General features: G+C 42.0%; 1 protein-coding gene across 1 annotated transcript; it reads right to left on the reverse strand.

Moving 5' to 3' along the window:
• Window positions 1-1,260: 1,260 nt before the first annotated feature.
• LOC123751690 (kielin/chordin-like protein) lies at window positions 1,261-20,597 on the reverse strand. Its single transcript, XM_069332460.1, has 30 exons — window positions 20,382-20,597; window positions 19,386-19,523; window positions 19,180-19,308; window positions 18,776-18,931; window positions 18,425-18,626; window positions 17,772-17,963; window positions 16,674-16,868; window positions 16,270-16,458; window positions 15,323-15,517; window positions 15,051-15,242; window positions 14,579-14,773; window positions 14,303-14,494; window positions 14,024-14,218; window positions 13,745-13,936; window positions 13,226-13,417; window positions 12,645-12,836; window positions 11,262-11,456; window positions 10,040-10,231; window positions 8,729-8,923; window positions 8,453-8,644; window positions 7,332-7,523; window positions 6,576-6,767; window positions 5,765-5,959; window positions 4,991-5,182; window positions 4,376-4,567; window positions 2,955-3,146; window positions 2,492-2,683; window positions 2,222-2,410; window positions 1,717-1,911; window positions 1,261-1,547 (listed from the first exon to the last, which is right to left on the reverse strand). The coding sequence occupies exons 1-30, from the start codon at window positions 20,473-20,475 to the stop codon at window positions 1,505-1,507; spliced, it is 5,388 nt and encodes a 1,795-aa protein (XP_069188561.1). The 5' UTR covers window positions 20,476-20,597; the 3' UTR covers window positions 1,261-1,504.
• Window positions 20,598-23,858: the final 3,261 nt, after the last annotated feature.

The raw sequence follows: 23,858 nt of genomic DNA on the forward strand, positions 1-23,858 counted from the left end.
TAGTCTAGGAGCAAGAGTGATCGTTTAACACACTATTGGCAAAATAAAACTCATTTGCATAATAAGATAAAATTTGCATCGCCATCTGATTATCCTCTTCAATGTAAATGAGCTTTCAGTAGTTCCATAATGAAAGACCAGAATATAATTACCTACTGCGGTAAAATACAATTAATACAGCATATTGCACTCTTGGTGAAATTATACAACGAGTGGCTGAATTTTTCCGCGTGATAAATTTAATACGCGTGCATACTAGGTGATCCCAAATGTACACAAGTATTACACATTATAGAGACAATTTGTAACTAATATTTATATACGTTATATAGCAAAACTAATATATTCTCTACATCAAGAAATTAGAAACTAAAGCCGATAACTCATGAATGAGTGTCGATAGATTAATTATATTAACCCCCCCATTGTACCAATTACTTATCCTGCTAGCTACAGTACAGTGCTGAATGCGAGGTGCTTTACAAACAGTTGGGTTTAATTAGTTAGTCAAGTTCATTTATTATGCACCCCATACCCATCTTGTGGGCGGTAGTGGAAAGGGTTACAGAGGCACATAATGGGCTCAGGGACTGAACCCCACAATTCATTTGCAACGATTGTTTAAGTTCTTTATTTACATTGTTTATTAATTTATTTTTTGTTCAATACTGGAGATCAGATGCATGGAGCTAGTCTTTAAAAATCTACATTATTGGCGATTTTATCGAGTGTCGGTGATGTCGAGGCTGCCCCAATGCACCTATGAAAGGGGGCGCAGCCCTACATCCTCATTCAAGATATCTAGGATGAGAAATTTTCTTAAGGTGCCATGGACTATCATTAGTTTAAGTGGTTATAATATTTACTCTTCAAAGCCACGTTCAGACGTCAGATTTGCATTCGGGGTGCAACCAAGTTGAAAATAAAGAGAGAGAGAGAGAGATAGACAGACAGACGGGACTAGAAGTTTATACGTGGACAGTGATGGAGACTGGGCACATGTGGGCAAGGTATAATTCTTACATCTTTTCATAATAGTCTTCACTTTCAGACCTCACAAGGTTTTATTTGCAGGACCGTCGGGATACTTGTACGGTCACAACAGCCAGGAAATTGTAGCACAAGTTGCTCCCCCCCCCCCTCCCTAACAATCCTGGAGGTACACACAAGATCCCTCCCGCCACGTCCAGGCTGTAGCCTTTTACTTGTGGGTCAATGTGCAAATTTACATTTTTTTGGTTGGGGGATACTGAAACAATATTAAAGTCCGTAATTAAAATTATGTACATGCAGTTTAAATGACCTGCAACTAGAAAATACATTAACTGCGCCGAGACAATTTACAGTAATCTTGACAAGACTGGCTTAATGTGTATCAAAACTATTACCCTTGTTTAGGGGTGTACAAGAACATCTTTTACTAGATCTTTAATGCCAGTCCTCCACACAAGCACTATCTGAAGTACAGTAACTACTTCAGACGTTCCTTGGGCCATCAATACACTCAGCCGTGATGGTCGCCAGGCGAGAATATGGAAGTAGCCGTGCTGCAGAAGGTAAAAAATTATTAACACCAAGTTTGTAAACATTAAAATTTATAATGCCACTGCAAACACATCCGAATTACAAAAGATAATTTGGGGCGGTTGCGCAGCGTTTTGTGGCCTTGTATAATCAATCTATTAGACACGCTGCATATTTCCATGTTGTACTCACGGACGTTGGCAGTAGTTTGGACAGCACTGGCCGGGGAACCTCGGAGGGTCACAAGGCCAGGGTGGGGGTGGGGCACAGTCTTGAATTGCACAGGACACACTGGCCCCTCTGCAGGTGCAGTGCTTGCAAGGGTTGTGGGGATCTTGCCAAGTCTCTCCATCACTATGGCGACCTCCAAGGTAATCCACGCAGTTGCTGAAAGCATTTACAAAGAACAATTAAGGTAAAACTTTGAATTCCGAATTATAATTCTGCTAATATTGGTCATTGATTTTTCCACGTAAAATTACAATTAGAGAGACAAGTTGCAGGGAATTCTTTAGACAGACCCATGCCAACACTGCTGCATCTATAATAAACCCGTCTAGTCCAATCGTTACCATCCCCTTCATCTTTTCATGCAATAAAAGTAAAAACAAACTTTTGGAACATGCTGGGCAGAAGCTACGCGTTTGATAGTTTTCTGAAGAACTTTACATTTAAACAAAAATTAAGGGTACTGTACCTGCAGTTCCATGTAGGGCAGCATTGCCCTTTGGGTAAATGTTCCCGACAACCAGGATGGGGAGCCGGTCCTAGCGCACACTTCTCCTTTATGATTACGATTACATTGTTGGAACATTTGAGGGAGGTGCAGGCATCGGTCTTCCACACGTGGTTAACGGGATGGTACGTACCGTTGACTACACAACCACTAGAATAAAATAACCAACTTCAGCTAATGTTAAAATTAGAATATGACAATTTATAAGAAACAGACCTTCAACAAACATGCCTGCAGTTCCACTCTGGACAGCATTTCCCAGGAGGAGTAGCCTTCTGGCAGCCGGCGTGGGTGGCAGGTCCCAGACTACACTTCTCCAGTGTAGTGTTCATGCCAGTGGTTGTACAAGCGTGTGTGGTGCAGGGATTACTCTTCCAAACGTCGTGCAGTGGATGATACGTTCCATCATGTTCTGTACACCCACTGAAAAAGATGTATAGACCTATAAAACGCCATTACGCGAACTTTACACATTCTATTTAAATAAGACGAGGCTTGCTTTACATCAAATTTGAAGCGCGAATTCAGTATGGTTTAAGGACATTCTTCACTATTCTAAATACCAGGCCTCCAGATATCCATTTCCAACCCGAACAAGCATTAGCAATATTTAAAGGACAAGTACCTCTTGAGATTCATTAAGATTAAGCCACCAAAGAGGTGGCACGGGCATGAATAACCCGAAACCACATACCTGCACTGCCACGCTGGACAACATTCCCCTGGAGGAGTAACCTGGTGGCAGGTCGGGTGGAGAGGTGGTCCCAGGTAACAGTCCGTCACTGTAGTCTGTATGCCAGTGATCGTACAGGTGTATGTGGTGCAGGCGTCCCTCTGCCACACCTCGTGTAGTGGATGGTAAGTCCCGTCATCATCTGTACAGCCGCTGAAAAAATTAAAACTTTTGTAATAAGCAGGATTTTTTCCCCCCCCCTTTCATTTCCTAGTTTAATTATTCCCGGGATCACACTTGCCAACCCGTTCTCGCAAATTCGTAAAGTCAATATTGACTTATTAACTACGTGCATAGGTGATATACTAAACATAATAGATACCCTTAAAAAGATTCATAGAAAACACCAACCTTACCTAACCTTGTTAGTATCTTAAGATAAGCATCTTATCGCTTCGTAATTACAATTATTACTTAACCTATACCTATTATAGGTTAGGTAATTGTAATTACGAAGCAATAAGATGCTTATCTTAAGATACTAACAAGGTTAGGTAAGGTCGGTGTTTTCTATGAATCTTTTTAAGGGTATCTATTATGTTAAGTATGTCACCTATGCACTTATTTAATAAGTCAATATTGACTTATTAAATTTGCGAGAACGGGTTGCACTTGCTAGACGGTAGAGCGACGGGTATCTACGCTCAATCCCCGACCGTCCAAGTGGTTGGGCGCCGTTCCTTCCCATCCTAAATCTTTTACTATATAGCCCTTGGAAAGGGTAATGACAGCGCTTTCTCCAGATTGTTCCCGTCCCGGTACAAGGACACTTCCTTGTAAGTATTGACTGCTCATGACTGTATTTATGCTTTGCATAAATACAATGAATTTGGCTGTAACATTTGCAAGATGATTCAATCGGCTGCCGGGGCAGGTCATTTGCTTGTATCCACAGAAGAGACTAGACAACCACCCAGGCCGTGTCAAGAGGTAAACAGCATTGGTAGAAACTGCTAAGATCGATGGAGGATTTTTAATGTATATGCAGAATCTTAAATTTAGTTATTCAAGGAGTTTTTTTCTGAATGCAATTCAGTGTTAAACAAGTAAAAATGATCAAAAGAAGGCGCCAATACAATGTTAAAAACAATGTCATTGCTTTTAACATTGTACGGTGCTTGCATTGTTACTGCCGGCAACCTACTGATCTGCCGATACCATATCTATTTGCGTAAAATGTTACAATTATGAAGTAATTTATGCAAGACTAGACGTTCTGAAATTCATAAAGTATTAATAGATAAAAAAAATATATATATAAAAGAGACTAACGCCTAGTCTTAAAGGTACTATTAGAGAATCCTTTGTATTAAGTATTTGACAGGCTCTTCAGACTAGCGTAGTAGACGTTAACGAAGTAAAATTCCTACAGTCCCTCTCACCTGCACTGCCACACCGGGCAACATTCCCCTGGAGGGATATACTCTTGACAGGTGGGGTGGAAAGCAGGTCCCAAGTAACAATCCGTCACTGTAGATTCTATGCCATCGGGTGTACAGGACTGCGTAGTGCACGGGTCAGGTTTCCAGATGTCGTACAGCTGGTGATACGTACCGTTGAGATCCGTACAGCCACTGAAAGTTACCAGTAGTTTGAACACCGGTAGTAACTTTACATTTGTTTGGAAACAAACTGTACAGGAAGTGCCATTTAATCTTTTATCATAAGGGCTAAATAATCTGAAAAGTAATGTTCAAGGCTTGGCAAAAATTTAGGATATTATTTTATCTGCAGGCAATAAGTTTAATTTAAATTGCCTAGTTTCTTAAAATTGCCCTGTTTTACAAACTCCTATAAACTATATCCTCTAACTGACAGTATCATTACTAGAAAACTAGATACTCTAAACAAAGAAATCCCAAGCCAGGCTTGGGTTATGGTCTGTTATAGAAATACAGCATTTTTCAATCTTTAAGTGCTGCAGGGGGGGGGGGGGGGAAGGGAGGGGGAACGCCCCCCCCTCTTAATCAACTTGACAAGTGCCATTTGCTATTCACCTGCAATCCCATTCAGGACAACACTCTCCTGGAGCAATATATTTTTGGCAACTTGGGTCGAGGGCAGGACCTATGTAACAGGTCTCCACGTCAGTCTTTATTCCCGCGCTTGTGCAGAAGTGTGTGGTGCAGGCGTCAGTCTTCCACACCTCGTATAGCTGGTGGTACGACCCAGCCTCATCAACACAACCACTGAAAAATAAAGTTATGAGAAAATTAGGTTGAAAGGAAAAAAATCCACAAGGGCCGTGACGAAGATTCAAACCTGCGTCCGGGAGAATGATGCAAGGGCGAAGAGGGAGAACGGCCTATTGATACAGCTCGGGTGCAGAGGGGAGTTTAGTAAAATCCTGGTTTGTGCCTCTGAGGATGCGGGATCCAGCAAGTTCAGTAGAACTTGTTTCAGCTCTCTAACCCTGTCGTAGCTCAGTCGATTAAGGCAGTGTCTGGGATGGTCCCGGACGCAGGTCCGAATCCTCGTCACGGCCCTTGGGGGATTTGTTCATTAGGTTTAAAGGATTTCTTATCCATATACAACACATCGTCCAAACAGACTAAAGTGATTCCATGCTCCCGCCAACCCCCCTCCCCACCGTTCATGAATGAAAAACTTTACACACGACTGATTAAGTTTTAACACTTCCGGAACAAGTGCTTCACCGACTTTCCTAACCACAACCTTATAAATGCTTCACCCACGTACTACAAATAATCAACACAACCTAAACACACCTGTCTAATGGGACACCTTTGGAACCAAAACTGTCAACTCGCCTGCAGTTCCACCGAGGACAGCATTCTCCCAGTGGTACAGACTTCGAACAACTTGGATGAGGAGGTAGCGTGTCTATACAATGAATGCTTTCTTCAGCAATGTCTTCTTCCATACACACCAGCAGTAAGCAGGGATCTTCCGTACGCCATTTCTGGCCAAGTTCATAGAATTCTCCTTTCGAATCTATGCATCCCCTGCAAGACGCATCAGTGTGCCAATTGTTATTTGTGCAGCTGTGATGGTTGCTATTTAAGAATCTACAACGTTATTAAATACCTTTACTATTACTAGCATGCAAATTAAAACTTCTACATTTTTTTTCTGCGTATTTAGTGGGACACCATCTACACGATGACATTTTTCCCCATTCGGTAGCCTTTAGCTAGTTAATGTATAAGCGTTGTTAATATGCACTAATCTAACCCCTCCCCACATACCGTCGACACCTGCACAAGGAACAGTTACCGACAGAAGAGTTTGAGAGAAAGACCTTCAATATATTGCAAATTTAAAATGCTAGAAAAATTTAACAATTATAAGCCTTTAAAATTATTTATATAGGAATATGTACTCTGCGTTAACTAGAATTTCTTTGAATACAACGCTAATTCAGTCTAGGTAAAGTTTACCAACTAACCTCCCGCTGAAATCTACAAAGTCTTAAATTTAATTTATTAAAAAAAATCAGGCTGGTGAAGCCTTAAGCCATCCCAGCATTTATCATTTTAGAATAAAAGTAAATCATTTGGTTAAGTGCAATTAACGCCAAACCATTCTGCAGAGGAACTTCAAAACACAAAAGTTACGTACCGACATTGCCATTCCTGGCAACACTCTCCTGGGGGAGTGTAGCGTTGACAGGTGGCGTGGGGAGCTGGTTCAACGCGGCACTCCTTCACTATCGTCTTTATGCCATCACTTGTACAGTTGTGTAGCGTGCACGGATCTGTCTGCCACACTTTGTGCAGTGGATGGTACCTTCCAGTGTTGTCTGTACACCCACTAGAGGCAGACGGTGATTACAAAGTTGTAACATTTGATACTGCCTACCAACAATTACGCCATGGTTTATAAGCTGCGGCCACTGGGAAGGTGTATGCAGTTCCATAATGACTGTGGCCTTTTGTTATTAAACCTTCGCGTCGAAAATGATTATGAAAAGTAGTGTTTTAATTAGACAGTCTTCGAATGTCTTACACGAGTAAGACTTAATCGGTTCAGATAAAGGGGGAGGGGGGGGGGGTGAAGATTCAAATGACAGGCTTACGAAAGAGGGGGGGAGGGAAGGAGGGTGGAACCATCTAATATCTTTAGCGAAACAGTTCTATATTAGACCCACACTTTACATTCTGACTGTACAATTTCCTTTACTACCCTCCCAACATTATTAGTACTAAAGGGAAATTTGTGCATTACAGTTAATAAATGTAAGTCGTGTAGCAGCTTTCAAAGTCTGTTCCTGTAGCAAATTTAAAAACTACCATCCTGCCATCTTCCGTACAGGAGCTACGCAATAAATTACAAACTTTTCTTAACTCTGCAAAAACTATATAGACTTAAGCTTGCCTGCACTGCCAGCGAGGGCAACACTCTCCAGGCGACGTAACCTTTTGGCAGCCGGGGTGAGGCGCAGACTGTGGTGGACAGAGTTGTTCTGTAGTGGTGACGCCGGCGCTCGTGCAAGTGTGTGTGGTGCAGGGATCAGTCTTCCACGCACTATACAACACGTGGTATGTACCGTTGTTATCTACACACCCACTGTTGAAGTACATGTTGGAAATGTGTTAAATTATTAGACAATCTGGCTATGCTTAGAAACTAAAAAAGGTAAATACTGGTCTTGTCAAGTTTATTTTAAATCTTAGACTTTCAAGGGAGTGGATATTATGAACGCCAGTTTAAGTATCATTAAACGTCCAGATATGGTGCCAGTCACTCATTTTAATAAACATTTTTGGATGAATATGAATATATATATGGGAGCGACCCAGGCAACCCCCTTTACTTTCGTTATCTTGGGATGATTTCGGGGGTTTCGCTTCCCCGCGGCCCGGTCCTCACCAGGTCTCTTGCTGCTCGCCCCCAGGAAGCAGCCCGTAGCAGCTGTAACTCCCAGGTACCTATTTACCGATTAGTGAGGGGCATCAGGGTAAAAACCCCGATTTTTTTCTTCCTCCACCGGGGATCGAACCTGAAACCTAAGGATTACGAATCCCGAGTGCTGTCCACTCTGCTGTCAGGCCCCCTTAACGAGTACTAATGCCCTAGTACGCACAGAAGTCACTATAGCGTGATGCATCAAATCAACATGTCCACAAGGGTCGTGAGAAGGGTTCGAACCTCCGTCAAAGATAGCAGATGCGCCTTTATCTATTGCGCCACGACGGTAAAAAAAAAAATCAGGGGATCAACACATCAGGAGGGATTAGGTTCGAACCCTCATCACGGCCCATGTGGATTTGTTCAATGATCTAGTATTAGGGTTTTCAATTAATTCCTAAATTTCAACTTTACATTACACCATCTACTCAAAATTTGAGAAACTATCAATTTCTTAGCACTACTTTCTAGTTAAACTTTAAAGCTGTAAAATCTAAAATATTTACATGGCTATGCCAGTAGGCATATTTACCCCTTTTTTGCAAGTAGATAAAAAGATCAAAAGCTCAATTATAATCTTAACATACCTGCACTTCCATTCTGGACAGCACATCCCTGGAGGTGTATACCTCTGGCAGCTTTGGTGAAGAGCAGGTTCCAAGGAGCAGTGCTTTACTGTAGTTTTTATCCCAGCGTTTGTACAGACCATGGTAGTACAGGGATCAGGTGTCCAGACCTCTGACAACCGATGGTATGCTCCAGTCGAATCCGTACAGCCACTGAAAGTATCAAATCTTATTAACCAAAAGTTCCATCAAAAAATTTATAACAGCAGCTTCCCAAAACGGTAGATTTCTCCTTACCTACAGTTCCACTTCGGACAACACTCTCCAGAAGGTATAAACCTGAGGCAGTCGGGATGAGGTGGCCGCGTCTCTATACAAGTTAGGAACTTTGGTTGAATTCCTCCTCCTGTACACAGGAGACTCGTGCAGGGGTCTTTTGTACGCCACTCTTCACCCAGGTCGTGGAAGTTCCCGGTCGCATCAAAGCAGCCTCTGTAATGGTCAGCAATACTTTTAAGAGTAGTTCTGGTATTTCACACTTAATCCATACTATATTTAGCAACTAGTCTGCTTTTTGTCTAACACTTCCTATTGGTCATAGAACCAAGCACTTCTAGTTTTAGACTTCTTCCCTATAAATGCTACATGGGGGCGGGGAGAGAGGGGGGGGGGGGGGGGGGGGGAGAATAAGTTTAATTTGGATTACCTTTAAGCGTATGTAAAATTTGAGTGAAAGTGTTTAGTACTACTATTACCATCTGTTAAGCATTTCCATTTGTCAAGCTCTGCAACTAGCAAAATACATATTACTTTTAATAAAGTTTAATCTTTCTTATAAAGCATTTACGAATCAAGCTACATGGAACAGCTAAAAATATAGGTCTAGTTATCTTTATACTAGAGCAGATTTATGAGTAGTGTACCCATCAAACTATCATATATTTGTTTAGATATTTGAAGCAGTTTAGTTATTCTAAACCCAAATTACCGGACCAGTAATTTACAAACTCGCGAGTGTTTCTTTTTGCACACTATCTTCCTACACTTCCCTTTTGTGACTTCTGTTATTACCGCCCTCCAATGATGCATAAAGTGTTGAATTTTATAACTTTGTCTAGCTGAAGGAACCCATGTAATTTGTTTTAATTGCCCAGATAAAAGTAAACAATTTTGATCTTTTAGGAGAAAAAATTCACCCAATTACGTCAGGCTTTTATCGACTAACATTCTTAAGCCACTTAAACTGCCTGAAAGTGGTGGGTAACCGATTGAAGGAAAAAAAAAAAAAACATTTGCCAACGTTCAGCCAAGTTGAGTCTACAACCTTAAGTTACCGACGGTAGTAAAATTATAAACCAACACTGGTTTCATACAAACACCCCTAAACATTAACTCTACCGTTATCTCTCAAGTTACCGAAAGATGCTACTTTACTATTTAGCAAGCTCCCAAAGACCAAGATGTCTTTCCTTTCCCCAAATGCGCGCACTCACGAAGACTCAAAAGTTAGAGATATTTATAGACTAACGTAAAGATTTTAGTAAACAAATAGCGAGTCCCCCCCCAACACCTTTCCTTACCCGCCCTTGAACCAAGTACGGTACTCGCCTGCAAGTCCACTCTTGACAGCACTTCCCTGGCGGCGTAACCCTTTGGCAGGAGGGATGGGGCGCAGGTTCTAGGGCACAGGTCTCCTTGGTAACCTGTATACCAGAGCCTGTGCACACGTGGGTAGTGCAGGGATCCTCTCTCCAAACTTTGTACAATGGGTAATAAATTCCTTTCGAGTTTGTGCAGCCACTGGAAAAATAGTGTCATTAGAGTTTAATTTTAATTCTTCCATTTTAAATGGTAAATGCCATAACATTTGGGCATGGAGGTTAAGGAAGGGAAGAATAAATTTAATTTTTAAGAGTGCAGCAGATTTGTCATTCAGCTTTCCGGGGTAGACGACCGGGCCGGGGGGACACCAAGCCCCGGAAACACCTCAAGGTAGGTAGTTTAAACCGCAAATTTAAAGTCTCCTCCCGACCTTCACTGCAAAGCTAAGAATTACCCCTGAATGGGAAATTTACCAAAAGTTAGTGGTATACAACAATCAGTTCCTGAACTGGTGAACGTTACAGGTATACATGTTAGGTGTGAGGAGAGATTGGAAGAAGCCAAGTATAGGTGGCATGTTTTACAACAGTGAGGGGGGGGGGGGGCTGGAGAATTCATAGCATTTCCACCCCCCCCCCCCCACCAGTCTTTCGCAAACTTTAAACGTTTATATCTAGTTCATTCAAGTCTTTTTTTTACTTCAATAATTCACTAGGCCCCAGACATCAACTTTTCGAAACCTAACACATGTGGATTGACTACATGCTTTAATTCCCCCCCCCCCCCAAAAGTAGGGTTGACCCCACAGCACTACTTCATGTTGACTCATTCTCCAGAAATTAAACTAAATATAAGTTAAAGGATTTCAGGGTGAATAGTAATACTGCAGGATTAAGATCTCTAGTCTTCTAGTTAGTACTAGACCTCAAGTTTTTAATTTGGCATTATAACTGCCGTAGGAGAAGCAGAACCCCCCCCAAAAAAAAAAAAAAAATTAAATTTTCCTTTTAAACGTAAAACAAAGTGGATCTTCGGTATCAAGTCTGCAAAGGAAGCAAAGTTTTGCCACAGCTTCGCAAATCTAAAATAATGACGCTAGTTTAGTACCTTTAGGCAATCTTTGCCCGACTAAATGGTTAAACTTTCTTTTACCCAAATTTAAAAAGACAATACAAGTATTACACCAAGATGTTAACACCCCTTCCCCACCCAGAAAATTACAACTAACCTGCAGTTCCACTTCTGACAGCACTCTCCCACTGGGGTATATTCGTAACAGTCTGGATGGGGCGCCGGAGTCTTCTTGCACTCTACATTGTTAACCACGACTCCTCCTTCAGTACAGAGAAGGCGTGTGCAGGGGTCTTCCGTGCTCCAGTCCTTACCCACATCGTGATATTTACCATCTTTATCTAAACAGCCTCTGAAATCACAACAGTCGCCCCATGAAATACGTTCAGTACTTCAACTGAGCAAGCGGGTCGTTTAAACAATTTAGATTATAATTGTAACACTTCAGCAAACAAGATTTCATTAGAAACAAATAATTGCTAAACTTTTAATCTTAATTTTTAAGTCTTGTGTAGAGAGCAATGCCAAGATTTCAGAATGTTAGTTGGCAATGAAGGGGGGAAAAAAAAAAAAGAGTAGCCAGTCTGGAGGATGACTAAAGGCATCACAACCTTCCCGATTACCTGAAAAGACCCTCCGGCCGCTTTACGAGTCCAAGCCAGTTAAGAAAATCGGCTTAACGGAAGTTACAGCATTTAAAAATCTGTTCTAAATGTGGGACTATTCTACTAAAATTACATTTTAGATTCTCTATTTTTTTAACTTTCTACGATCTAGGCAATTTAATTTGCTTCCGTCATCTAGCACTTTTGTATTAAAGCATATACTTTCAAAGATTTGCGATAACGTTTAATAGTGAAGCCCTAATTACAAATATTGGGCAATGGTTTTAAGTACTTTATTCTTAAAAACTACAATTTTCCAGTAAAGTACCAAGTAAGGCTTATTTCTAGCAAGGAACATAACATTTCCACAGGGGACTTCCAGGGAAATTAAAGCCGAAGAAAACTAGTATTTGGATCAGTTAGAACACCTAGGGACACACGTTCAATGCTTTAATTTAACTAGTATCCAGCTACACCTCTAGACAAGAATATGATGTAAAGGGAATTTGTTATTCTTTTGATACATACGTTACAACCTTCAGTTGCCTCTGGAGATTTAACAGGGCTCCATGTTGTGCCCAAGGAAGCAAATGGCTAACCTTAGTTCCTTCATAGATCTTGGGTCATGGTGAAAGTGAAATAAGTTTATACCTAAACACGAAAGTTTTGTAGCTCAAGCTATTCTCACCGTGAGGTCACGTTTATTAGATGCAGATTCTGCCTACAACTTCAAAAACTTAGTAAGCATTTTAAATTAAAATCTATTTGCAAAACTTAAACAGTTGTCTACCCCATTTGTTCAAGGAATTGGTTCGCGGTCCAAGTAGAGTTTAGATTCTTTGTAGTTATAAATTTTCAAGAAATTTGGTACCAAGAATTGAGACTTTAGTTAATGTCTTATGTAAACTAACCATGTATAACAGCCAGCAACTTGCCTGCACTTCCACCGAGGACAACACTCTCCAGGCATGGTTAATTCTACACAGCTTTGATCTGGTGCCGGTCCTAACGTGCATTCTTTAACAGTAGACAAGATGCCAGTCTTGGTACAATGTTCCGTGGTGCAGGCGTCCGTCTTCCAGACATCATTTAAGGGATGGAATTTACCATCATCGTCCGTGCAGCCACTGTTTAAATAACAATAAGACAAGTCGCTCCCAAATTTAATTTTAGGTGAATGATTTTGACAAGACTCAAAATAATATTTCGGTACTGTGCAAATAGTGCACATTGCAGTTTATTAAAATATCAATGTGCACCAAAGCCATTGGAAAATACACCTATTCAAATTAATCTCAATACCCATTAAGCATTCACGTATTTATACGGTAAAAATGATTTTTTTTCAAAAAGTAAAGTCATCAAAAGTTGCATTAACGCTCTTTAATAAAGTTGCTAAAGGACTAAATGTGGCCAGAGTTGCGAATATTGCAACGAACCAGTACTAGACAATTTTTGTATACAAGTACATCGAATCTAGACACTACGGTAATGCAGTATGTTAGAAAATATTTACCTGCAGTTCCAGGTGGGGCAGCACTCTGTATCCGGGGTGTACCGAGTGCAGGTAGGGTGTGGCGGGGGTGTTTTTATACACTTCACACTATTAATCTTCAGTCCTTCCTTGGTACAGGTGTAGATCATGCAGGCGTTTTTCGCAGGCCATTCTTCTCCAATGTTGTGATAATTCTTGTTCACAAAGCAGCCACTGTATGAGAAGTCACGGCAAAATATTTAGTAAATTCCCTTCCTCTAGGAAGAATTTTGTAGAAACTCTTTGAGAGGGAAGAAGTTTTAAAGATTAAGTTTTAGACTGTTATTTTACTAACTAAAGTATACTCTATTAAATTGGCATTGAATAATAACTACAAATATAAAAGTTTGGCGGCCCCCCCCCCCATTTATTTCTATGCACACCCTGCATTATCTCTGAACATTCTGTACAGAGTTTCAGTGGTATAGTACACCCTGGAGAACAATGCCGAGATAACCGCTCACGGCACGGTTATCTGCAAGTGGCCAGAAAATTACCCACCTGCAGTTCCAAACAGGACAACATTGTCCTACAGGAATTTGTCTCTTGCAGCTCTGGTGAGGTATAGGTTCTAGTTGACAGGTTTCTCGTGTAGTCTGTATGCCATCCCTCGAGCAAACACGAGTCGTGCATTGGTCAGTCTTCCATACGTCGTGCAAGGGATGGTATTTCAACGCCGCGTCAATACACCCACTGAAAGATCGATACAAAGTTTAAAAAAAAAATACAGCCTTCCTACCACCCCCATACCTAGCCCTCTGTACGTCAGCCTAAGCTTACCTGCAGTTCCACTTTGGACAGCACTCCCCCTTTACAGTGTGCTTGTAGCAGTCAGGATGGGGCGGTAGTGTCTCTTCACACTTTGTATGGCTTAATACTATTCCAGCTTCTGTACAGGAGAAGACTACACAAACATCATCCCTGTTCCACTTGCTGCCCAAGTCGTGGTACTTTCCAGTACTATCAAGACACGCACTGCAAAAGACTCGGTGAGTATTTAAAGTAAACCACCTGTAAACTTTACTGTATTTCTATTAAAGTTTGTCACGGTCGACCCACCTGCATTGCCATTCGGGACAACATTCCCCAAGCTTAGTAACCGCCTGGCAGCTGGGGTGTGGGGCTGGACGCAAGGTGCAAGTCTCTCGCGTGGTCTTGACGCCATCCCTTGTGCAGTAGTGTGTGGTGCAGGAATCGGTCTTCCAGACGTCATACAACGAGTGATTGACGCCGGCGATATCTAGGCACCCGCTGGAAAACGAAAAAGTTATGCCTTAGCCTTCATAAACCGGTTTAATTTTAGAGATGCTACCGAAATATTCGTTCCAAGCTCACCTGCAATTCCATTTGGAACAACACTCTCCGGGAGCTTTATATGCATAGCAACTAGGATGCAGTGGAGAAGTCTCTTCACAGATCAAGCGTTGGAGGACTATGCCTTCCTCTGTACACACGAACATCAGGCAAGGGTCTCCGGTGCGCCATTTAGAGTTCATGTCATGGTGGTGCCCAGTAGAGTCGAAGCAACCACTGGAATAACATTTTAGTAACATGTTTAGCCATCTGATAATATATTGGGGTTTGAGGGGTTGTTTAAGTGAAATTTTTAGCTAAACTTACGAGCACAGAAGAACTATAGTATTACTAATCGTGCCAGAGTAAAATTATCTGCAAGAGATTGAGAAAAAACTAAACTTTTTTTTTACAAGTTTAATATAAACCAGCTAATTAAGTCCAAGTATTTCAATAAAACTGCTATGATTTGTTCACAACTTTAAAGATTCTCTTGTAATCTAAAGTATCTCGCCTGCATATCCAGTCGGGACAACATTCTCCAACAGGAACAGTCTTCTGACAGCTAGGATGGGGCGCCGGCCCAAGGTCACAAGCATCTCTGGTAGTCTGGATACCAGTCCTTGTGCAGAAGTGTGTGGTGCAGAGGTCAGACTTCCACACTTCATACAATGAATGTTGTTGACCATTAGGGTCAATACACGCACTGAAAATTATGATTTGTTAATGTAAATGAAAATATTTTTAATTCAAATTTCACTAGTAATATTAAATTTTGTTCCGCACCTGCAATTCCACTTGTGACAACATTCTCCCACTGGTGTGTACTGTGAGCAGGAAGGATGAGGTGGTCTAATCTCTGGGCACTGGACTAGCGTCAGTGTAATTCCTTCTCTAGTACACTTAAATATATAGCATGCATTACCAGTACTCCATTCGTGGCCCAGATCACGGAAGCCTCCGGCACTATCAAAACACCCACTGGAAAAAAAAGCAATGATGTGTAATTAAGGTACTACAGACTTTAAGCGAGAGCTTTAACACAATGTCTGCAATATTTAAAGAATTAACATGATTAGGAATAAGCTATCTACAAGAGCATGTTTGTCCAAAGTTAAATGCCAGGTGTTTGGGCCTAGTCCCGTCCAAACTGACACAGAATGGTTTGAGGGGTACGGAATGAACAATGTCAACCTAGACCAGTTCCCTTCAAAAGGGAACTGCATGCCAAGCTCTTGTATAATTCCCCCGAAATATTAAAGTTTAAAAAATATAGATGTACAGCCGGTTGACAAAGTAACTCTTCAGAACCGTTTTCTTTGAGCAACACACCATTATCCATCAACCGTTTCTTAAATTCAACTTCCCTGTTGTGCACACACTGCCCCCTTCTTGGAACATTCATCATTTGGTGTCAACCTATGCAACTTTTCCGTAAATGTATAGCCATTTTATTTAGGAATACGACAATGCTATGGTCTTCTCACTTCACAAAGACAATTTACTAAGATTTTTTGCATAAATATATCTATACGAGAGTGACAACGCCGGCCAACCGTTCCCGTGTACTTGCATATTAGTTTATTTTGGATTAATTGATAACCCAAGTTGCAGTGAAAATTGACAAGTGCCAATATTTGAAGCCGCACTAACTTTACAAATTATCTGGGTCATAGAGTATAACACGTGTAAATGTTTACGAAAACTTATCACCCTCCTCTCCCTATACTTGCCTACAATTCCATTCAGGACAACATTTTCCAGGTTGGGTGTACTGCTGGCAGCTGAAGTGAGGGGCAGGGGTCAGGTGGCACTCCGTCAGCGACGTCTGAATACCAGTCCTCGTGCAGAAGCTTGTACTGCAAGGATCACTCTTCCAGATGTCAAACAACGGATGATAACTGCTGTCATCAACACAACCACTGCAATAATCGGACATTACATCACTTTAGCGAGCCGATTTCATTTAAAATTACGTCCATTTTTGGCCATAACCCGCAAAAAGCTACGTTACTTTTAAGAGGAATTAAATAATCACCATTTGTTTGACCATATTTTCACTTTCGCATTTTTATCCACTTCCCCCCCCCCAGTCGCGATTAAAAAAAGGGGGAAGTGGCAGAGACCAAAAACAAACCTGCAGTTCCATTTGGGACAGCAAGCTCCAGCGGGAGTGTAGCCGTGACAGCCAGCATGGGGAGGACCCGTGGCTACACAGCTCTCTCTCGTCTCTTCTATGCCACCTTCGGTACACGTCAATACAACACAGGGATCCGACCCAATCCACTCGTGGCCAAGTTCATAGTACACACCAGACTCGTCAGTACACCCACTGTAGTACACGGGTGCCCAAATGAGCCACAGAGATATTAGAAAGAACTTTAGTGTCAGAGTGGTTGACAAATGGAATGCATTAGGAAGTGATGTGGTGGAAGCTGACTATACACTGTTTCAAGTGTAGATATGATAAGAGCCCAATAGGCTCAGGAACCTGTACACCAGTCGATTGACGGTTGAGAGGCGGGACCAAAGAGCCAGAGCTCAACCCCCGCAAGCATAATCAGGCGAGAACGGGGATTATCAATGAGCAGTTTAATTTTAACCAAACTAAAATTTAACCTTTTTTCAGAGTGGTTTAAAGGACCGAGACAAATTGTATTTAATACAATTAAGGGTTAAACTTGTGTTGTGAAGAACCATGGAATGATTTACTAAAAGGCTAATTAGCACTATTGCTAAGAAATTAATTAAGCTAATGAATCTACAGGAGGTAAAACATGATCATTTAGACAAGCAAACTAGGAATATAAATGGATAAACCCCCCCCCCCACTTGTGGGTGTCCGAAAAGACATTACCCCTTACTATTACCCCCATTAGGCCCCCCCCTTACTTGTGCCGATCTCTAGTTACAGTTCTTTTGACGATGTTGTCTAAGGTGTTGCTCTACAGGCTCTAGTTACCGGAGCATAGGTTCGAATCCTCAAGATTCTTCTTTTAGTAATACAAGAAATATTAACTGGGCAAGAGGGTTTGGGGGAAATATGGCAGACGTAGAAGGAAGAATAAGAAATTTATACGGGTCCCGTCAGAAGGGGGGGGGGGGAGAAGGGCACTATCAGGAGAAAGCGCGAAGCCATTATGACTATAGCACTGGGAAGGGATCAGGACAAGGATCTGGGATGGGACAGGGGGGGGGGGTGAAGGAATGGTGCCCAACAGTGGGGGGGTCCTACCTGCACCGCCACCGTTGGCAGCACTCTCCCTCTGGAGTGTAGGCTTCACAACTCTCATGTTCGGGCGTCGTTAAGTGACACGACTCTTGCCGGGTCACGACCCCGCGGGTGGTGCACGTGTGGTACAAGCAGGGACTCGTGTACCACGAGCTCCCCAGCTCGTGGTACTGGCCGCCGTCGTCAGTACACCCTCTAACGGCGGGTGTGAGAGTACAGCAGACAATTATTCTAGTAACCTCATGGCTTATGTCTAATGTTTAAAGTTATTGAACGTTTTAGTACCCGTCAAGTTTACATATTGTAACTATGGTCACTAGTCATTTTTAGTTCTAATGTAAGTAATAGCATTATAAAAAGTCTAATTTTGGGACTTGTTAGGAATGGGAAATAGAATTTCTTTCCTCTTAATTAACACTATTTTAACCTAACGTTCAATCGTTTTATCCCATTGTATAGTGGTAATAGTAAACTACACTATCGTTATTCACAAGTAGGAAGTTCCAGGTTAAATCTAGAATAAGATTGGTAACTTCTGTAACTGAAGATGTTTAAGAAACGTATTAACCTTAAGATGGCCAGGCAGTTAAACGTTTCAATAGCGCATAAAACAATATTTATACTTTATTTCATAATTTCAAAGTGTTTATACTCACATTGAGCAGTTCCATGTAGGGCAACAAGGGCCGGGAATCTCAACACAGTAGTCGTGTGGGGGTCGAGGGCACAGTACTTCAAGCCGACTGCACAGTACAGTAGAGTTGTGACACTGGCAGTGATGACAGTAGTCTGGCTTCCAGCTGGCTCCTTCAGGCTGTACCAAACCCGTCTCGTCCACACACCAGTACTTAAAGGAATCTTCACAACCCACATTGTTAAGCATTGTCAATGAAAAACCACTTACAAAAATTGTACTTTTAAAGAAACTTAATAAACCAATTTCATTTAAAATACCCGCGGCTGTCTTCATCAATGCGTCAGTCAACTTCTGCAATGTTAATTTTTACCTTGACAGGAAGACAGAGGCAGTTTAACTGGAACAATTACAGCCGTCAATAGCCTCACCGAGGACTTCTGGGCGGCACAGACCAGCTGCATACAAAAGTCTGGATAGTCTTCCACTACTGTACCCCAGCCATAGATCTTACCGTTGTAGCAACAACCTGTAGAGGGGGTACAAGCTCTTTAGTGTGAAAAATGTCCCAGGAAGAATAAATCAAAGCCCAGTCATACATCAAGTTACAACACAAACTCTAGTTAAGCATATTAAATGCAAGAATCAATGTGTTTCAAGATGCTAATGCATGTTTAGAGAAATTACACTGCAAACTAAAATTCTTGACAACTACCACATTCACTTCGGTAAAGCTGTACGCCTCCACCCACTTAGGCCATCAACGAGGTTGCTCACCTTGAGAGGTCTGCCCACACGCTGGACAACACCCAAACTTCTGACAACAATCTTTAAAATCTTGCGACTGTGGACGAAAACGGCAACATGACCAAGCTGCGTCGCAACTGTTACTTTCAGTCAAGTCCTCTGAAAATTTTAGTAAAGTTCAGTATCTAAAGTAAACTATACTTTTATTCTAGTTATGTTCAAGAATTTCAAGTTACCTTCAGAAGAATCGTCACAATCTATGGGACAACAGCCTTGATCGTGGCAACATTCGTGGAACTCTTGTGTCGACGGCGCGAATTTACAACATTCTTTAGGATTTTCGCAACTGCTTCGTAACGTTAAACTCTGGCCGTCTGAAGCAGAGGAAAACGAAGTTTAGTCTTTGCAAGATTTAATTAAAAATATTAGAGATCCTGAAATGGGTAATTTAGAGGCAAGTTAAACCAGTATCAAGTGTTACCGTTTACAAATAAATTTTATTCTTGCACTTTAGAGAATTAGAAATATTTAATGCAGTTTAAGAAAGCCAAAACTAGGCCTCTACACCTTCAAGTGCCACTGCCAGAGTTTGACACTGCCTTTATTTTACGTTTGGTAGGTACGGCTCCAAGTGGTGGCAGTTTTAGATTCAGGACCACTTTAGGGTGAATTTTAGTATACTAAAAGTCTTAAAAGAAAAGGAAAAAACCTGAATTTAGTATTAAACTATTAAAGTAGCTTTAATGATCAGGTATTCCAAGTAGAATGAAGTAGCCTGCGCGAAATCTCCCAAGGTATATCTGGTAAGTTTGCGAGGATGATTCTTTACAAAATACTCCGCCTGTAATGAGCGACAAGCTGTTAAAGCATTCAATTTTAGATTTTATTGAAGTAAAGACGCTTTACACATCTTAATTATTTAATCGAATGTAGTATTTAATATCTGGTCTATTGCGTAAAGAGACTATATTTAGGAAGAAAGAAAGAAAGCTCGTTTGTTATGAAACCATCATCGCTTACAATTAAAGCTGAAAAAGTTGCATTTACAAGTACATAAACATGTATCCGATTTAGTTACGCAATTACTTTGAGTCTTGTTATGGAAGAGGTTGAAAAGTAAAAAAAAAATAAACATTTATATAGTAACTACACAGAAGGTACCTCCGCATCAAATAACTATATTTAATAATCCGGGCATCATAAACTAGAGTAATTAAGTTAGACATACGTACCACAAGCCGCGAGATGAACAACGACTTCTACAGCAAAACAAATTATCCAAAGGCGAGAGCCACCACCGTGCGGGAGCCTCGCCACCTCACCCATAACGGACCAAGATTGTTCTCGTCTAAAGCCGTAATCTCCACGGAAGCCCACCCAGGAGACAGTAAGGCTGACCGTCCACCCAGCTGTGAGTGTTGGTGGGGACTGGTGACCTTCTACTGTCACCCGTCCAACACCTAAACTGCTGCGGCTGCTTTCGAACATTCCCGCCTTCAGGCTTGGCTCGGTAGAGCGGAAGTGTTCGGACGTCATCAGTTGTAAGTCGTGTGTAAACCGTTTTACATTAAACAGGGGGTTTGGAGGGTGCATGGAATGGACTTTGGCCTTTGTTGATGAGGACGGGTTGGTTGGCAATAATTTGTATCTGTAGTACGTGGGTGAAGCATTTACAGCGTTGTGGTTCGAACAGAAGTCGTCAGCGAAGCACTGTTCGAAAAATGTTCGAACGTCATCAGTCATGAGTCGTGTGTAAACCATTTTTCATCCATAAACCAGCCCGTTCTTCAAAGACCCAAAAGTGATTCCATGCACCCGCCAAACCCCCTATTTATGAATGAAAAACGGTTTACACACGACTCACAACTGATCACGTCCGAACACTTCCGGAACAAGTGCTTCACTGACGAATTTTGTTCGAACCACAACGCTGTAAATGCTTCACCCACGTACTACAAATACAAATAATCGCCAACAGAATCTAAACACCTAACCTAACCTATGCCTATATATGCACAATATGCTAATATATTATAATATTAATTTATACTTGAGAAAATTACTGTTTTGAATGAACAGCATGTTAAAATTTATGAATACGTCTGTGGTGTCAACCGCTGGATGGAATGGATTTGAGTCGAGGACGGGTTGATATACAGAGAGGTGTACACCGCTTCTAGCCGTATTCAGTATACAGAGATTTTAAATTTGTATCATGTCCGGGACCCTTTATTTTAGTTATATCTATACCCTTTCACCCATTTGTATACTTCAATCATATCACCGACTCTTCTTCCCTCTAGAGAATGTAATTTAAGCTTAATAAAATCTCTGATAATTGTGATTGAAATATCAGAATCTTCTTGTAAAAGAAAAACAAATGTAAGCTAAAAGACCCTAATAATTAGAGAACTTGGAAAGATAGGGACAACAGAAGGCCTTTAGGGTAACACTAAAGTATTTCTGCTAGTTAAATTTAAAGTAAAGTCATTGAAAACGTCACTGATTAAGAGCTGACGAGATGAGGATCTCAAGGCTCTCTCCTCCATCTTCACTCGCTTCACCACACACACACACACACACACACACACACACACACACACACACACACACACACACACACACACACACACACACACACACACACACACACACACACACACACACACACACACACACACACACACACACACACACACACACACACACACACACACACACACACATGCTTCCCCATGCTTCCCCAACCCTCCCTCTCTTACCCACCCCCTGTACCCTCCCCCTCTTATCCACCCCCTGTACCCTCCCCCTCTTATCCACCCCCTGTACCCTCCCCCTCTTATCCACCCCCTGTACCCTCCCCCTCTCCCCCACCACCCCAAGCCCTCCCTCCTCCACCAATCCCCCCGTGCCAGGTCCCCCCAGCTCCCACTCACCCCAGATCCCAAAGGTCCCCCCCAGAAAAGAAGCAGAAGAGAGTCAGTTTCAGGGTGATGTACTCGAACATAGATGGGATCACAAGCAAGACAAGTGAACTAAGGGAAAGAGCACAAGAAGTTAACCCAGATGTAATCGGACTCACTGAAACAAAACTCTCTGGAATCATAACGAATGCCGTGTTTCCCCAGGAGTATACAGTAATAAGGAAAGAGAGGGAAGGTAGAGGAGGAGGCGGAGTGGCCCTACTCATGAGAAGGGAATGGAGTTTTAAGGAGATGGCCATCCCGGGCTGTGAGGAGTTCAGAGACTACATAGCAGGCACCATAACAATGGGAGGACCAAGAATAGTAGTAGCAGTAATATACAACCCTCCACCAAATGACAGGAGACCCAGTCAAGAGTATGAAAACAACAACAAGGCAGTTAACACTATAATTGAGAGGGCAGCCTCTGCTGCCTGTAGAAATAGATCCCACCTGCTCATCATGGGCGACTTCAATCACGGAAAGATTGACTGGGAGAACAAGGAACTGCATGGAGGCGAGGATACGTGGAGAGCCAAACTATTGGAGGTGGTGACAAGCAACTTTTTAACGCAGCATGTCGGAGAACCCACAAGGATGAGAGGCAATGACGAACCAGCGAGACTCGACCTAGTCTTCACTCTGAACGACTCCGACATAAGAGAAATCGGTTTTGAGGACCCAGTAGGAATGAGCGACCACAATGTACTGGTGTTTGAGTACTTGATTGAAGAAGGGTTATTGAACTCGAGGAGGGATACCGAAACCAAAAGGTTAGCATACCGAAAGGGAAACTATGAGGGGATAAGAAAATTCCTAACAGATATAGCATGGGAAACAGAGCTCAGGGGAAAGACGGCCCAAGATATGATGGATTACATCACGCAGAAGTGCAAGGACGCAGCAAACAAGTTTGTCCCAGTCCAAAAGGAAAACAGAGAAATGAAGATGAGAAACCCATGGTTTAATCAAAGATGTAGGCTAGCTAAGCAGCAAAGTAAAAGGGCATGGAGAAACTATAGGAATAACAGGACACTGGAGAGCAGAGAAAGATACCAGAATGCCAGGAATGAATATGTCAGGATGAGAAGAGAGGCAGAAAGACAATACGAAAATGACATCGCAAGCAAGGCAAAGACTCAGCCTAAATTGTTGCATAGCCACATTAGGAGAAAAACAACAGTAAAGGAACAGGTTATGAGATTAAGGATAGGGGCGGAAGGATTCACTACAAATGACAAGGAAGTGTGTGAGGAATTGAATAAGAAATTCCAGGAGGTCTTCACCTTAGAACAAGGAGAAATTCCAGAGGTAAGTGAGGGAATAGCTAACCAGGAACCACTGGAAGAGTTTGAGATTACCAGTGGGGAAGTAAGGAAGTGTTTACTAGAGTTGGACGTGACGAAGGCTATAGGCCCAGATGGAATCTCCCCTTGGGTTCTAAAGGAAGGAGCAAGAGAACTGAGCCTACCACTCTCCATAGTGTATAACAAATCACTGGCAACAGGGGAACTGCCAGATATTTGGAAAGCAGCTAACGTAGTCCCGATATACAAGAAAGGGGATAGACAGGAGGCACTGAACTACAGGCCAGTGTCCCTAACCTGCATACCATGCAAGCTGATGGAGAAGATTGTGCGAAAAAAACTAGTGGAGCATCTGGAGCGAAGGAACTTTGTAACACAGCATCAACATGGGTTCAGGGATGGCAGGTCCTGCCTCACAGGGTTACTTGAATTCTACGAC

Source organism: Procambarus clarkii, chromosome 4 (genome assembly GCF_040958095.1).
Source record: "Procambarus clarkii isolate CNS0578487 chromosome 4, FALCON_Pclarkii_2.0, whole genome shotgun sequence".
Lineage (NCBI taxonomy): Eukaryota > Metazoa > Arthropoda > Malacostraca > Decapoda > Cambaridae > Procambarus > Procambarus clarkii.